Raw genomic sequence first — 17,652 nt, forward strand, 5'->3', positions numbered from 1 at the left:
GATTTAGGGTTAAACGGTATTCATGCAATTCATTTACACATCTCTTCACCCTTTAATGCCTTCACACTATGCATTGAGGTTGGATTAAACCTCTGCGGACTAAAGTAGGCCTTTTGTTGGGAATTAAATGTCATGAATTACCTGTTTTCGTGCACATGCGCACACAACATGTACATTTAATGGTATTTTCACAATAAAGGTATGAAGTGTGTGTGGGGGCACACATACGTGATTCATACCAGAGGTCTCACACCCGCACAGCGCTTATAAATCTGCTTCCCACTTTGGCCACACTTGTCTTTTTCACAGCTACTCTATATCCTAAACGGCCATGGAGGCGTAACATGGCACTGCTTGTTTCTCTCCGGCTAACTCCCCGAGCTTTTAGGCCCGGGCTCGTTTTACGCGTGACGACGCCTCAGTGACTGTGGCCACTTTTCCCTCCTCAGCCCCCGGCTCTGCCCGCTTCGAGTCAAGAGATACCCCGGCCCCTAAGGCCTCGGCCTCACCCCCGTTTAGCTTTGATTTCCTCTCGCACTTAAAGTCGAGATAAATGTATTCGAGTGTTACGCCTTTACAATCAGAGCCATGTGTGTTTGTGAGGATGTGGTCCAGAGACAGGGGTTATGTGGGATTTGGACTTGGAGCGCTCACTCGGGGTACAGTCAGATACTGTAACACCAGGGTGTAAAGTGAATGGCTGTTATTACCGAGCCGTGACTGGAGAATATCACGGGGGATTGGTTTCGGAGGTGTAAAATAGGGGTGAGAGGATTGCCATCGGGGCGGAGGTTGGATCGTAAAAGTTACGTTTGCGTGACGGCAGTGTGTGTGTGATTCAAGCGTGTATGAACAAGTGTGTGCAAGCTTCAGGAAGAGGGAAGAGGTTCAACACGCTTTGACTCACTCGCAAGGAACTGCAGGCCTGTCCGGCGCTCTCAGGAGCTGCATAATGTTGTCACAGAAGAGACTTGGAAAGCAGGAAAGTGTACTGGAGCAATGAAGTGACAAAGTTTTCTTTAGTGACTAACGTTACGACGCCAGATGTGTCTTCATCAGAACAGACACTCAGCACAGGCTAGAAAGACAGGGAGGGGCCAAAACACTGCATCGAGACAGGGTTCACACTTACATGATATTAAATATATCAACAATTCATGACTGTTACATCAGTAAACAAGTACATAATGTGTCCCAAATTTGCTGACTTGCTTTACTCTTACTTAGACTTAGACTTGAGATGGATGACTCGAAAGGATTTGACATTTTTAAATTAAATATTTGCATTTTTCCGGGGCAGACCAGCAGAGGCCAGCGCATAAGCTATCTATCATGGAGGGGACTGTTAGTCCAAAAACAATAACATTTGGATTCAAGGATTTTGTCATCCATGACAGTAAGAAGGGAACAGAGCTTTGTGGTGTCATATGAGAGGCACCTTGGACAGATGTGTTTATATGCCAAGGAAAAACGCTGTGATCCTCCTCAACATCGTGACGTATTTTTTTTTTGTTCCTGTTTTATTCCTGTTTTCCTTTTAAAGCCATATTATGATTTCAGAGCCCCACTCTCCATTGTTGTTCGTCTAGGAAACTCAGATTTATTTGATATAAACAGGCAACAAAAGCTTTTCATTAATGTTAAAAAAGATTTTCCATTAATGCAGAAACTGAAGGGAAATGATCAGATTTTCACGTGACTTGATTTGCTTGACTTATATCAGTGACTCGACTTGACTTTTCTCACCAGAGCAACTTGGGACTTGCTTCAGAATTGAAGGTTAAGACTTGAGACTTGTTTGAAGGAATTCCTGGGCAGAAACTGGAGGTGTGGCATCACATAGAAAAGTACTAGAAGAGAAATGAGCTGCCTGATAAATGCTAACAGCAAAAGCAGTAGTGTTTCTGAATGTATCGGAATAACCAGCAAGTAGACTGAACATATAATTAACTTATTTCAACACAGTTTAACCTCTCACAACTCTCGTTATTCAAAACAGGAATAAATAACTTATTATTTCACAAAAACAAATACTCAAAGACTTATCAACACCATGGATGATGTGTACTTACAAATTAACTCACTACAAACTCGCTCCTTAACCACTTCATGCCTCCTGTCCCTGCCTGAACCTGCCGTGTCCTCGTCGTCCCCGGAGTCAGAGTCCTGGTCGGAGCCTCTGATCACCTTGGCACTGCATTCCCAGTCGTCCCAGTCTAGTAGGACGGCTAACTGAGCTGACAAGCTAATGACAGCGACAGCACAGTTAGCAGCAGTGCGCCAGTGACTTTAATGTTATGAGAGAAAAGGTCTGTGCAACAATGCCTTGGGTTTAACAGCAAGGCACAGCTCCCAAATGAAATAACGTGAAAAGTAATTTATTGTAAGTAAATTTTGACACATTATGTTCTTGTCAACATTAGTCACTGAATAAAGGAAATTAGTTGGTCTGTTCCAGTATACCCAGCTTTATTCATTTTCTTTTTTTTTCCCTGTAGACCCCAGGTTCGTTGGTGTGAACTTGATCCCAGAAAGTGACAACCCTGAAGACGACAAGATCTTCCTGTTTTTCAAAGAGAACGCCATGGACGGAGAGCACACCGGCAAGGCTACCATCGCCAGGATAGGACAACTGTGTAAGGTAACAACACACACACACACACAAAATCCTTCAAGATTTATTATCATTTCTTACATTTCTGTACGGTCTCAGAGAAATAACTGTTAGTTTGTAGAGATGCACTGAGCGTTTTGTGTGTTTGTAATGCAGAACGATATGGGAGGTCACAGGAGTCTGGTGAACAAGTGGACCACTTTCCTCAAGGCCCGGCTGATGTGTTCAGTGCCCGGGGTCAACGGCATTGATACACACTTCGATGAGCTGCGTGAGTGTGTTTTCTTTATCTGTGTGTGGAGAAAGATTAATCTCACAGACTCACCTTCACCTACACACCGAGAAATAAAAGTGCTAACTACAACCATGCAGGGTTCTTCAGCTTGTCCCCATAGGAGAACCATTTTTGGTTTCTGGTCAAACTTTGGAACCCTTTCAGAGGTTTCTACCTTGACCAAAGATAAGAGATTGTACCTAGGAACATCTCCGTGTGGAACCCCCTATGAGAAGGTCAACAGAGAAACCCTCTATGGTGTAATGGTTCCTCCTAGAACCCTCTCCAGGCCCTTTTCCATTAACTTACATCTGGTTGTACAACAATCTGTAGAATATGACACACCCACTTTGGTTTCCAAGGAAAATCTGCTATTTTGGTTCCAGCTTGGAACCAGTTTTTCAAGTTCTGAATCAATTTATGTGGAAATGCTTAGTACGGTGCGAGAACTTGAACGGGGGTGGTTCCATGAGGGTCAAAAAAGGGTTCAAGTTTTTCATGTGGAACCCACCCAGGGGGATCTAAAGATAACAAATGATGAGGTTCTACAGAGAACCCCTTTATGGTGTAATGGTTCCACCCACAACCATTTCTGGGAGTTCTATCCAGAACTTTTCCATTTTATAAGGAGCCCACCATGGGGGCTCTTCCAGGAACCCTTTTATATTCCAACGGTTTTATCTAGAACCCACCCAGCAGTTTCTGTTGAGAACTTGTTTAAATTCCAACAGTTTCATCTAGAATCCAATGGTTTCCTTCTAGGGGAAACCATTGGAATTTAAAAGAAATTAAATTAAATTTAAATTGAGAAAATGTTTATGCTTTCAACTATCCTTCAAGAACTTTCTGCCAAAAGTTTTTTGGGGCAGGAAAGGGGTTTTTAATGGAACCCATAGTCTTACAAAAAACCTTGACAAACCCTTCCTTCATGAAATGGTTCTTCAGAAACAACTGGTTCTAGGTAGGACCTAAATCCATTAGGAAGAACCCTTTTGGAACCCTTATTTCTAACTGTGTACTCTCGCTTTATACTTGCAGAGGACGTGTTTCTCATGAGCTCCAAGGACCCGAAGAATCCAGTTATCTATGCTGTATTCACCACATCCAGGTACAGACCTTTTCATGGTGACCTCCAAAACGTGCATGAAGAAGCCTCTTAAATAGCTTGACAGACGCAGGTAGCATCATATTTGTTTTGTTGATTTGTTGCTAGGAGATCAGCAGGAGCTGATATATATTCAGAGGGCAGCCATCCTGGACAAGTTATTTCCTCTGCATTTGAAAAACACACACGCTTCATATTTCCTTTCAAGAATTCTTCCTTTTCACATCCTTTATTCCCTTTATCTGTAATTTCCTAACCGCTTTAAATGACACGGCAGGATGCGAGCAACTGAGCGTGCCCCCGTCAAATTCCCAGACAGCGCTCCAGCCGTCCCGTAATCCACTTACAGGTGTCTTATGGTTGGTTCTCCCGCCCGGCATCTCAGATTGGAGATTGCTTTTAGACGATTCCCCCTGCTACCTGTCCCCCCTTTTTTCATTCAGACCTTGGCAGAGGCTTCTAGGGAAATCAGATTATGGAGCAGGCGGGAGCGAGAGAAACACGATATTCACTCAGCGGGAACGCACGTCTCTCCGCTGGCCGCCGCCCCAGCCTTGAATGGGGTTTTCAGAGGGCCGGGTGTGGCTCTATTGAAGCATGCCGAGAGGTGAAGGCAGATAAAGTGAGTTGAAACGGCACAGATGGTGGCACTTATCATGATGATGACGAATTTGCATTTGGGAAGGAGGAGGAGGGGGGTATTTTGTGTCCAGTAGAGTCTCTGACTCGCTTTGAAAGGAGGACAAACACTTCACCATCAATCACCGCTAATGATAAGACGGGCTGAATGGGACGGCGGCACAAGCTAACGCGCACTGATGGGTGCCTTGCATCACTAGACCCGTATGGCTTTTCTCAGCTCTCTGGAATGTATTCAAAGCAAGAGGTCGGTGTGCACCTACGTACCCACACACACCCAGACACACATGCACGCTGTAAAATTCAATTATGGGGCATTGAGGAATTAGAGTGGTTTAATTGGTTTTCTAAGTGGCCGGTTTTCAGAGATGAATAGAGCAGAGATTCCGAGGGACCGGCTTTTAATATCACTGCTTAATGAGGCACAAAGAAGCCGCCACTGACAGATCAATGTTTGATTGTGCCCCTGTTTGTGTGTGTACGTGCATTTTTGCGGGGTCGACCAAATTTGTGTGCCTCTGTATCTGCACAAACACATGTTCGCCCTTCTTCTTAAGCGCAGATATTGGAGTGTCTTTTTTTTTTCTGCCCCTGGAGTTAATTGAATTTCTCTGTAATTAACATTTTCAAATGCTAATCCATTCATCTTCCACGCTTTAGTGAGTACTGTCGGCTGCGTGTATGCCAGCCACATCCCTAATTAGTCTGATACAACTTCCCATTGCAGTCAGCAAGACAAAGGACGTCCCCGAGTTTTATTGAGGCATTTGGTTCCTGCAAATGCAAGAGACTCGCTGTCCAAATTCAAATCTGCCAGCTGTAAAAAGTGACAAAAAGCTGATGAATGAGCATCTGATATACAAGCAAATAATTACAAATGTATAAAACTGTGAAACAGATCCTCCTTTTTCCTTTTCCAGCTGGGAAACAACTTTTTTAGGTTCTGAACCAATTTATTTTCGGTGGATATGCTCAGAACACTTCAAAATTAGGTGTGAGAACCGGAACAGGGCCAGTTCTGTTTTGGGGGGTGGGGGAGTCCCATCTGGGGGGCTCCATCCAGAACCTTCTCAGGGTGCCCCCCATCCCAGGGGGTTCTACCAAGGACCATTTTATAATACAGTCCAATGATTTCATCTAGAACCCAACCAGGGCATTCTAGCGATAACTTTTCTACTCTAAAAATAATAGATTATAATATATTATAGGTTCTACATGACACATGATGTAATGTTCCACCACGAACCCAAGGTCCTGACCAAAACCCACCCAGGTGGTTCTACCAAGAACCCCTTTACAGTATATTGCAATGGTTTCATCTAGAACCCGCCCAAAGAGTTTTACCCACAACCTTTTTTAAATTTCAGTGGTTTCATGTAGAACCCACCCAGAGTGATCTGAAAATATATTTTATAAGCGTTTCTCCTATATCCCTCTGGTCTTCCAAGGATTCTGGGAAGAACCATATTATGTTCTACAGATGAGGCAAAAAAAAGTTTTGAATCCCACTGATTGTATATGATGGACATGCAGAATTTTAACAATCTGATTTAAAATGTTTATATTGAGAAAAGATCTTTAACAGCCATACTTTCAACAATCCTTAAAGAACTTTCTTCCCAAAAGGGTTTTTTTTGGATGAAAAGGGTTCTCAGTGGAACCCCTCATAATCTTTTTGAAGGCTTTGGTTTCTGCAAGAGCCTTGCTGTCCAAATTCGAGTCTGCCATCTGTAAAAAGTGACGAAAAGCTACAAGCAAATAATTACAAATCCATGAAATCGTGAAACAGATACCCCCTTGATGTGGTCAGAGGTCAGCTTACTTTCTCAGATTCTCCACATGAATATTTTAGTAACGCTTTTGGAATATATATATCATGGAATATTCCTGTGAAACTCCCAAATTCTCCACTTTAATGAGTCACCACTCAAATTGCTGTCTTCTGGATGACCTGGGACGGAGCATAAATTGAAATAAAATCCACATCATTCCCCCTGTTTTTGCATGATTGATTGACCTTACCGTCATTGGACCTCGTCTGGCTAGTGAAAGCAAAACCCACCCATCTGGCTCGAGCGAGAGCTCGCAAAATATTGGAAGGGATTTTCAAATATGCTCTGAACCAGGTTTCTCCTGTTTTGTTGGTGGCGTGCCCAAATTCCTGTCCGTTCTCAAGAGGCTGGAAGCAATCAGAGTGAAGTTCCAATCTGTCATTCCTGTACTTAGGTAATGACAAGCCTGCTCCCCTCCGTCTTTGTGCGATGAAGGGTCATTTTGTTGTCTTTCTTCAGTATTTCACAAGCCCTTAATCCCTGTCTTGTGACCAATCGTTTATGAATCCCTTTTGTTTGTCTCTGTCATCTTTCTTCATCTCACCGCTCCCTCCCTCCCTTCATCCTTCAACTCTTTTTTCTTTTCTCTTTTTCCACAGTAACATCTTTAAAGGCTCTGCGGTGTGTATGTACAACATGGCAGACATCAGGAGGGTTTTTCTGGGGCCCTACGCCCACAGAGATGGACCCAACTACCAGTGGGTGCCTTTCCAAGGGAGGGTGCCCTACCCTCGCCCTGGCACTGTGAGTCCCATAAACAATTGTCCACGTTAAATAAAGAAACAATAATCATACTCTGTCAATGATTTTAAACTTACCTGGTCTGGTTCTCAGTGTCCCAGTAAGACGTTTGGAGGATTCGACTCCACCAAAGACCTCCCAGACGATGTTATCACCTTTGCCAGGGGCCACCCAGCCATGTACAACCCAGTGCACCCGATTGGTGGGCGTCCCATCATGGTGCGGACAGACGTGGACTACCAGTTCACCCAGCTGGTGGTGGACAGAGTGGAGGCAGAGGACGGACAATATGATGTCATGTTCATTGGGACAGGTACACTTCACAGTTTATCACGTGCTTTGTGCTTTAGTGTGTATCTTTAATGGCATCCTTGGCCAATATGGTATAAGTATATTGGTGTATATTTCCCTCAAAATACAAATTGTCGTGGTTTCATTAGCTTAAAATAACCCGTTTATATACAGGGTGCAGGTAGCTTCTGCTCCGGGCTTGGAAGGGGAGGGTGAGGCGAATTGTTTACATTCTGTATGCTCTCCACTAGACGCCACTAGATACTCACTGGTCCTTAAAGATTAAATCTTAGCTTTTTTGACTATTTTCATTTAAAAATTTGACAGTTTGAACAAACTTTAATGTGTTTGCCCCTAGTTTTTTAGTTTCCTGCTTTTGCATGCTCACAAGTATGACGTATTCCTACAGGTGAGCTCGCCCCCCTTTCCCCCACCATTTCCCCGGTGGGAAATTAGCATCAGCCAGCAGCCAAATGTTGGCAAAACATGAAAGTGGCTCCTGGATTTCAGAGAGAAAATAATGATTCACTATTGAGTGGCCAGTGTATTTGTCATTTATCTGTCAGTGGCTGGTGGAAGTTCAAATTTAAAAAAGTTTATTTCCCACCCTGCTCTCCGTGCGCTCATAGCCCCGGAAAGTCCCGGGCTCCTCCTCAGAAACAGAGAGAAAAATACAGATTTTTACAAGACAATAATCCATCATTTGGAGTAAATGCAGTAGCTACATAGAATTCTCAAAATATTTCACAAATACCAACTTCTCCAAGAACAGTAAAGTAACATCCATGTCTTCCTTAAATCACTTCTCTTCTTTCATGATAAAAAGCTAGACCAACTGTTATCTGTTTGTCCTTGTCATCAACCACTTTCTTTTTTTTTTTTTTGCTGTAATCCTCTGAATGCCAGGTTTCTTTTTCATCTGGAGCATCAGAAACTTTTCTTGGACACTTCTTAGGTTTTGGACATTTCTTTGGTTTTTCCACCATCTATCCACCTCCAGATTTAAGAGCTGGTATTCTGCAAAATACAGAGCATTTTGTGAACTTGTTTGGCAAGAGCTCGAATGTAACGGACAGTCTTTTTTTTTTGTAAAAGTCCTGCAGCCCAGTTTTGAGAGAAAGCGTTTTAAAAATGACAGTACAGTGAACATAAACCAAGCGAACGTATTTCTTCAAACTCTGAATTGCACGCAAATATTATTCATACATGAATCAAAACAGACTTGTACATACATATAAATGTATATGAATGTGTGTATTCTTTCAGATGTGGGCACAGTGCTGAAGGTGGTGACGATCCCCAGAGAGAGCTGGCACGACCTGGAAGAGGTGGTGCTGGAAGAGATGACTGTGTTTAGGGTATGACCATGAAATTTATGAAGCCGGTGCCTATAAAAACACTCATAATGCCTGTAGATGAGGCAGTAAAGCAGCTGTGCTGTATTTGTTTTGTGCAGGAGCCGACTCCCATCACTGCCATGGAGCTTTCCACCAAGCAGGTAAAGACTTGTTTTCACACATTAATCATTTATCCAAAAGTTGTTGACAGAGCTACGAGTTCAAGCAAAACAGAGAGGTGCGCGATTCTGGGCCTTTAAGCAAACACTGATATCTAAAAACAAAGATATCTTCTTTTTACCAGAACCTCTCCGACTGAGCCGCGCGGGAAGATTAAGTGTTTACGTACTTTTTCTTCTGCTCCCACAGCAACAGCTGTACCTTGGCTCGGCGCTGGGTGTATCGCAGATGTCTCTACACCGGTGCGAGGTGTATGGGAAAGCCTGCGCCGAGTGCTGCCTGGCCAGAGACCCGTACTGCGCCTGGGACGGCACCGAGTGCTCCAGATACTTTCCTACCGCCAAGAGGTGGGAGCACGCACACACCAAACACATCTCTGACCTTTATTTATCCTCGGAGGGTTTGCTGAGCCCGCATGCTTCTTTTCAGCCACATCCTGCCTTTGTGTTACAGCCGACACACACACACACACTCACACTCACACCTGGGAGTTATCAGTACACCTGCAGTCTGCTGCTGCGTTTGGCTTTAAATGATTTGCTCAAGGGTATCTCGATATACAACCTTGTTTTTCTGACCTCAGACCTCCACTGGCCTATTAGCAAATGTTGTGAATCCAAAAAAAACCCCTGAACACGGATGCACGGAACATGCCAGAACATCTAAACATGGAAGTAATCTGGAGTGGGAACATTACACAGGCACAAAGTACAGTCATTAAATACACATACGCACCAGCCCATTCCAAGAGGTGCACTCTTAAAATAGAAGTGCTAACTAGAACCACACTGGGTTTTTTAGCGTGTCCTCCTGCAGAACCCTTTTAAGTTCATGGTAGAACCTTTTATACTATATATACTTGGAACCCTTTCAGGGGGTTCTACCTAGAACATAGAGGGTATACCTAGATCTACCAAGAAACTATGGTGCAGTGGAACCCAGTATAAAAAGTTATTCCTAAAACCACTTGTGAAAGGTTCTACCTAGAACTCCCTATGAGAGGTTGTACAGAGAACCCATCTATGATGAAATGGCTCCACCCAGAACCCTGCCAACATTTAAGGGTGCTAACAAGAACCCACCATGGGGGTTCTACTGAGAACCCTATACTCCATGGGTTTTATCTGTAACCCACTCCAGGGTTTCTATCAAGAACCCTTTTACATTGCTTTATGTAGATACCACTCAGGGGGATCTAAAAATATACTCCACCAATAACCCTCTGGTCCTCTTAGGGTTCTGCAAAGAACCATATTGTATTCTACAGATGTGGCAAAAAAAAATCCAGAGATTGTATTTTGTGGTCATCCATCATTTTAATCATCTGTGTTCCTTTTATTGTTGTTTAAATTGGAAAAAAATAACTTTTAGCATCCATTCATTCAACATTTCTTGAAGAACTCTTTTATACAAAAAGGGTTCTTGGATGAAAAGGGTTCTTGATGGAATCTCTAGTCTTACAAAGAACCCCTGACAAACCATTTCTGAACCTGTATTTCTAAGAGCACAATCCAGCAACTTAGGCTATAACTCCTGCCAATAACAGTTGTACTGAGCTGTGATCCTCTTACTCTACAGCCAGGACACACACACACACACACACACACACACACACACACACACACACACAAATATACATCCACACAAGCACACACACACTAAATTATAGCCAACAGGAGCTGTCTGACCGCTTCACCCTGCAGCCAGGAGGTATGAACATACACACCCTCAAATTACCCTCCGCTGTATCCAGCGGGATTAGGCTGACCACTACAGCCCTCACACACACGTGCACACACACACATACACACACACACACAGCAGTACACCCCTGCATCTCATTCATCCAGAACTTCTCACACCAGCAGAAGTAGGCCAGTGGGTATACTCCAGCTTGGCAGGGTTACAGTCGAGGTGGCACACCCCGTGGTTAAGGCCAGGACCGGCTCCTCTCGGCTCTCCTCCGCACTGCAAATATTTTCCCTCCCAAGAATGAGAACCAGACTCCCGGCCCCGCACGTGCTCAGACGCCTCAGAGAGGACAGGAATGTTTAGCCCAGGAAACGAACAAAGGAGGGACATGTGTGAGAAAGAGACAGAAAGACGAGGGACCGAATATGACACACAGAAGTCAGGAAGGAGGAACGTCGGTGGACGTATTTTATGAGCGCACATACTGACCGTTTCGCTCCATCTGTTTCTTCTTTACCTCTAACGTTTCTACTTTTTTCCTCCGCCTAGTTTCCAGCCCTCGCATCACCTTTGGCTTACCCCACCTCTCCTCCCCCGCTTTGATTTTTACAGCGCCCAACTTAAACTTGACCATGACAACTAGGAACAGGGGAGAAGCGTTCACAGTAAAGCCAGGCCATTAAAACACCTCGCCATCGCAGTAAAACAAAAAGCTGAATGACATAGTGGACAAAGAGTGGGGGCTGCTTTTAACAAGGCATTTCAAGGGCAAAACAGCGCTGTATGTGTTTCATAATATGGGCTCATCAGAAGGAAATGAAGCACGCCGTTTCATCGCTCGGCAGGTTTATGTTTCTTACATTGTGCCAGGGTTTCGCTTTTTTTTTTTTTTTTTTAACCAGTGTGATTTTACAGAGGAGTTGAAGGTTGAATAAATACCCACTCTGCACTCCTGAAGCTGAATGTCAAATAGTGTTAGGTAACATTGCCCCCTAGTGGTTCAAATTAAACAGTACAGCATGTGATAAGTGCATTTCTGGTCTGTTTTCTTGAACAAGAGTCTCTTGAACACACTCTCTCTTGTCTCTTGCGTTTGATATGCTCTGTTACTCAGATTTGGGGCATGACTTAATATTTTCTGACTTCTCAAGAACTGATAAAAATGATCAAAAACCCTTCCACAATACCACATTAAGACACCAAAACGTTGAGGAACAACATAGAAAAAAAAAAAAAACTTTTGATTTCCATAAGAACTGCATTTTTCAGCAATTGGATGGTGTCCACTTATTTTCTGTGAATGGCTCAGAAAACCCCCTATTTTCAATATACCAAAGCCAGGTCGATATTTTTGAGCTGGAATAAAAATAGACCTTTTTTTGAGGATTGTGCATCAGCTTTGCAGGAACTGAACTATGCAAATCTGTTTTCTTGAACCAAAAAAAAAACATTTTTATGCATATTTATTTAACATAAATAATTTAACATACACAACAAATGAATAAAAATGAAATAAACAGCTAAATGAACATTGATAGTATTCAGTATCCGTCAATTGCTGAATATTGTAATACTGTCAGTCAGTTAGGGGCAGGTTGTAACACAAGAGGCATAGGTTCTCAGCATTTACACCTGCAAAGGAGCTCCTCTTCTCCTCAAGCATTGTTTTCTGTGTGATGTACTCTGTAAAAAGGTTTTCATATTGGGAAACGTGGACGTAGACATCTCTGTGTATTTGAAGAGGTTAAATTGCCAGTATAACCAGCCATTAACCTCCATTCTTTCTTCTTCTCAGGCGAACCAGACGACAGGACATCAGAAACGGAGACCCTCTCTCGCAGTGCTCAGACCTTCAGCATCACGGTACCTGAATGACTTCACGCTCATGCACACACACTCTCTGCTCTTCTTGCCACGCGCTTCTCATTCATCCTGTCTGCATGTGTGTGTGTGTTTTCCTTTGAGTAGAAGACACGGACGGCTTAGGAGGCAGCGTGGAGGACAGGAACGTGTACGGCGTGGAGAACAGCAGCATGTTCCTGGAGTGCAGCCCCAAGTCTCAGAGAGCGCTCATCTACTGGCAGCTGCAGAAGCCCAATGACGATCGCAGGCATGAAGTATGTATGCGTCTCGCGTTATCTCCGTCTCTATCTCTAATTTGCAGAAATAACATGATTTGCAGCTGGATGACTGCAATTTGGACTATAGCTCTTCATTTCACGCTAATTAAATTGCTGCAAACAAAACATCCCTGTGCCAAAGGCTACACCTTCCCTCTCTGTCTGTGTTATCATGTAAAGACCTCTGACCCCTTTGACCTTTCACCTCAGTGACTTAGAGAGGGTGGTAACTTTGTGGGTGTGGATGTTTAGATTGACTTTTGACCCTATGATGTAACTAATTGCTTTTGACTGACTTTGTACTGCGGCTGTATTTGTGTAACCGGGCCGGCGTTCAGGGCGTGTTTTAGGGACTGCTGAGACGAAGAAATACAGCCCACGAAGTTCAGTTTGAGTAACAGATCTGTGAGTTTTAGGGCTTATCAGACACAAACCTCTGCACAGCAGGTTTTAATATTATGAGGAAGAATTTTTCTTCTCTGTAAAGCTGTTTTATCTTACATAAATCTTATATATTTATTTTGCCAGAAGCCGCTGCGTTGACACCTTAACTGTTTCAAAAACAATAATCATGTGGGTGAATTTTTTCACACTGTGCTGGTTTCTGTCTGAACATGGTCTTAGCTTGTAATCAACCTGTGGATAAATCCAAATGCCATCCCTCCACAGTTATGGACTTAGAAGTCCGCCCCCACTCAGAATGTGTTTTGCTTCTTGTTCACTGCAGAAAGGGGAAACCGAGAGATTAATCAGAGAGAATGATCTAGCAGGGACAGGTTTAATCAGCTCTGTGTAAACTTGTTTGTGAGGTTTCTGCAAGTCCTGAAAAAGTATTAAATACACTCATCTTAATTTTAAGCCTAAGTCTTAAATGTGATTTTGACAGGTTAAAAACTGATTGAACCATGAGGTTAAGATTACTTCTATAAAATTACACTTCAGTCTCACTTTTAAATGTGTTTTGGGGAAAAACATGTCTTGCAAATGCTGCAACAGCTACAAAGCAAGACAAACCAATAACCACTAATGCAAAATGTGCCTGTACTTTTTTGCCACTATGAACATGAAATAGGCATTAAATTGCATTCATAATGATTTTAAAAAGGCTATAAAATGTTGCACATTCAGCCTGTTGAAACCTGCAGAAACTGTCTGTATTTATATCTTTGTCTTTCTCTCTGTGTCTTTTTCCAGATCAAGCTGGATGACAGGGTTCTCCGTACAGACCAGGGTCTGCTCATACGCAGTCTGACTCAGTCTGACACAGGTATCTACCACTGCCAGGCTGTCGAACACGGCTTCATCCAGCCTCTGCTGCGCCTCAACCTCCAGGTCATCCCCACCCAGAAACTGGGTGATATCCTACCCGGACTTCCTGGTGCAGGAGGCGGTGTGGGTCACTCTGCCAAGCACCGTCTGTGGTACAGAGACTTCTTGTCTCTCTTGGACCACCCAGACCTCAACAGCGTGGAGGAGTTTTGCGATCGAGTTTGGAAGAAAGAGCGCAAACAGAAAAAGGCAAAAACGCCCAATGGGAATGGCCAGTCCAAACCTGACGGCGCCGGCGTTTCCAGCTCTGCGCTACGGCCTAAAGCTCCCAACGCCCAGAAGCAGCAGGCCAGTCCGCCGCAGAGCAGGACATGGCTCCAATCTGGAGCTCCAACACTGGAGGAGCCAGCGCGGAGCCAGAACGCCCAGAAACCTCAGCAGAACCTGGGGATGTTGAGTGGCCAGGCGCCTAAAAACAACCAGAAGACGCAAAGCGGCCAGAAGGGGCAGGCCAGCGCGGTCAGTTCTCCGGTTGTCGCGGGGTCTCGGTCGAGCGGCCAGCACGCGGCCAAGTGGAGACGGATGCAGGAAAATAAGAAGGGACGCAACAGGAGGACCCACGAGCTTCAAAGACCACCACGTAGCGTTTGAGAACAAGCGGAAAAAAACAGATCAACACACACAAGCACAAACCCCACGCATCCACACATGTACACACAAGCACATTCTGTAGACTGTGTATCCAATGTATGATTCAGTGGCCTCGTCATAACAACAGCAGAACAGTAAAAAAAAACAGCAACAACCACTTATAAGTAGAAATACATGAACTACACTCGTGTAACAACAATAAAGCTCTCATTCAAAGACGTACACACACGCACATTACCTGTGAAGACGGACAGAGGACTGAAAAAGTGGAATGCACACTGTAAACGTGTGAGGATATGGCTGGGTGCCTGGGATACTGCCTGGCAGACACTTCAACCTCCTGTACATAAGCTACTAAAATAAGACTGGGACAAAAAATGTTTAGTGAGGTGTTTGTTGGTGAGCAGATGGACTTAATATGCTGAGAGGACAGTTGTGGAGACATTAATAGATACACGGACATTTATGGAAGCAGAAATTATGCACCCACTGCAGCCTTCTGCCCTCGTTGACCTGAGCATGTGAACTGCAAGATAGTGTACATGGAATGGATTTTTAAAAACACTCTTATTTTGGAGAACTGCTTGAGGAGGAAAGCCTTTCGAGTCGAGACAGACGACAGAAACTCTTATTTTGGAGAAATGTTCGAGGAGAAAGGCCATTCGAGTCGAGACAGACGACAGAAACTCTTATTTTGGAGAACTGTCTGAGGAGAAAAGTCTTTCGAGTCGAGACAGGCGACAAAAACTCATATTTTGGAGAACTGTTCGAGGAGAAAAGTCTCGAGTCAAGACAGACAACAGCACCCTTAAAGGAGAAAAGGGAAGGGTTGCACTTCACCTTGAGGTGTGCGCAGCTTGCACCAGTGGCCCTCATGTTGTTTAAAAAAAAAAAAAAACAAATAGAAGCATTAGTACATGCAAAAACTGCAACGTCACGCCAAGGTGGAGAGAACATGCTTTGTCATAACGTTCTCCGACCGAAGCTGGGAAAGCATCGTGCATGTTATTGTCAATCAATGTTTTAATAAGCTAGTTATTTTATGGAATTCTAGAGGCTTTTTTTTACACCCTACCTAAAAACAATGTTACATTTTTCTTTTATATTTACTTTCCTTTCCAGACCAGTGCTTCTATTTTTGGGGGGGCGAAAAAAAAAAAAATCACAACATAGTAGTCTCATTGTGCATTATCCCTTCTGCTCTCGAGGATTCTGTGTAAGTTATTATGTTGTTGCTTTTTCTGGGAATTTATAGAATCTGGGCACGAATTCCAGTTGTAGGCTATGCTAAAAAGCCAGTCTGAAATAGACTGCCAGTTGTTTTGTGTACATATATACAACAAACTTAACTCTCTGTGTATATACAGTACATATACAGTACAAGAACACCACTTGATTATTATTTATTGCTCATTGTTTTGTGAAAGGGTTGCATTTATTTTTGATATTATGGTATTTTTGGCTCATCAATATATTGGAGAAACAACGGCAACAGCAACTAAGGAAACTTTGATGGACCAACTGGCTGGAATTGCGTCAAGGAATCCCTTTTTGGGGATAAAAGGGTTGAAAAAGACTGAATCCCACTAACGATAAGCACAATTTTGTCTCTTTTGACTTTCATAGCAGATGTTTTTATTATGTTTTCCTCTCTCCCAAATCCATCCGACATGTCTTTATTCATCCAGTAGCCATTATGTGTAAGATAATTCCCCAATCTGAAAAACATTAGCTGTGAATCTCTGTAAGAAATAGTGGAGAAAAATGTTAAATCTAGTCTGAAGGAGAAGACACGTTATACTGCATGTGAATGCTACCTACAGTAAGTGCATCTTTTTTATCGTCTCTTTACGTGTTTTGTGTGAGAGGTAAAATTTCCCTTAAAGCAAGGTGTGAATTACTTCTGTCCTTTTGCCAAAACAGTGATGTTAACAACTCATGATACTCTGGCCAAAGCTGTGTAAGATCCAAGCTCCTTAATCTTCAGCAATGGTACCCCCCCCACCCCGTCTCCCCCCGTCCCCCTTAATACACGACAAGAGTAATGTGTCAATGCAATAAATTAGAGCAGACAGTGTTCTCTACCAAGACTCCAAAGTTTGGTGTGTCCCTGATTCGGGTCTCTCCCTCAGAGTTAGAAAAGTGAGAGAGCTGAAAGTTACGCTGCTGTAACACAGTTCTTTCTGGCATGCATTCAGTTGTCTAAATAAACATCTCCGTTACAAAAAAAAAAACAAGTCCTTTTGTTCTCATTTCAGTCATAAACCTTCTGCTCACTGTGTCCTCAGCCTCGTTGTATTTTAACTTAAAGGGTTTGAAACTGATGTATTTCTGGATCCATGGAAGAACAAAAGCAGATTCAAATAATTTAAATCCGTTGTACTAAAGGGTCAATCAGTTACTTTATTAGAAGGTCCCTTTTGAAAAAAAGTTAAGTGCATTTCCTATAGCTGACCTTAAGAAGTTAGTAAAACAACACAACTTTATATGTTATTTCCCCACTTTATTAGTTTTCACAATTTGAAGAGAAATATTTATGTATAAAAGTGCAGGAAAAACAACGCAACACAGTGTTGCATTTAAAATTGTTCATTTTGTTTGAATCCCACTTATTAAAAAACCTGAGTTAACACTTTCTGAAATTATAACTCTCCTTCTGCTTAACAACAGAAGTAACCAATAAATGGGATAATTAGCCCACTAATAAAATGACGACCTTCTCAGAAACAAGGTAATGTTTGCAGGTTATTTCAGTAAAATCACAATGATATCCTTTTTTCATATTTATGAAAGGTCAAAGGACTGGATTGAAGACGTTAAAGGGCCCGATTAGGCCCACAGACCACCAGTTGAATAGATATGCTGATGTCACCATGTCCACCATGTTAGTTTTGCTTGTTGGCATGC

The 17,652-nt window shown here is 43.1% G+C and overlaps 1 protein-coding gene across 1 annotated transcript in view; it reads left to right on the forward strand.

Annotated features, from left to right (window-relative positions):
- The window catches only part of sema3aa (sema domain, immunoglobulin domain (Ig), short basic domain, secreted, (semaphorin) 3Aa), a 53,799-nt gene extending 36,817 nt beyond the window's left edge, over positions 1-16,982 (forward strand). Inside the window, exons 7-17 of the mRNA XM_084711445.1 lie at positions 2,499-2,641; positions 2,771-2,885; positions 3,927-3,996; positions 7,064-7,208; positions 7,299-7,518; positions 8,763-8,854; positions 8,953-8,994; positions 9,203-9,360; positions 12,501-12,568; positions 12,674-12,822; positions 14,020-16,982. Of these exons, the coding sequence (XP_084567571.1) occupies positions 2,499-2,641; positions 2,771-2,885; positions 3,927-3,996; positions 7,064-7,208; positions 7,299-7,518; positions 8,763-8,854; positions 8,953-8,994; positions 9,203-9,360; positions 12,501-12,568; positions 12,674-12,822; positions 14,020-14,745 (1,928 nt within the window). The 3' untranslated portion in view covers positions 14,746-16,982. The remainder of the gene's footprint in view (positions 1-2,498; positions 2,642-2,770; positions 2,886-3,926; positions 3,997-7,063; positions 7,209-7,298; positions 7,519-8,762; positions 8,855-8,952; positions 8,995-9,202; positions 9,361-12,500; positions 12,569-12,673; positions 12,823-14,019) is intronic.
- The last annotated feature ends 670 nt before the right edge of the window (positions 16,983-17,652 follow it).

This window comes from Lutjanus erythropterus, chromosome 22, assembly GCF_056507025.1.
Source record: "Lutjanus erythropterus isolate fLutEry1 chromosome 22, fLutEry1.hap2, whole genome shotgun sequence".
NCBI lineage: Eukaryota > Metazoa > Chordata > Actinopteri > Lutjaniformes > Lutjanidae > Lutjanus > Lutjanus erythropterus.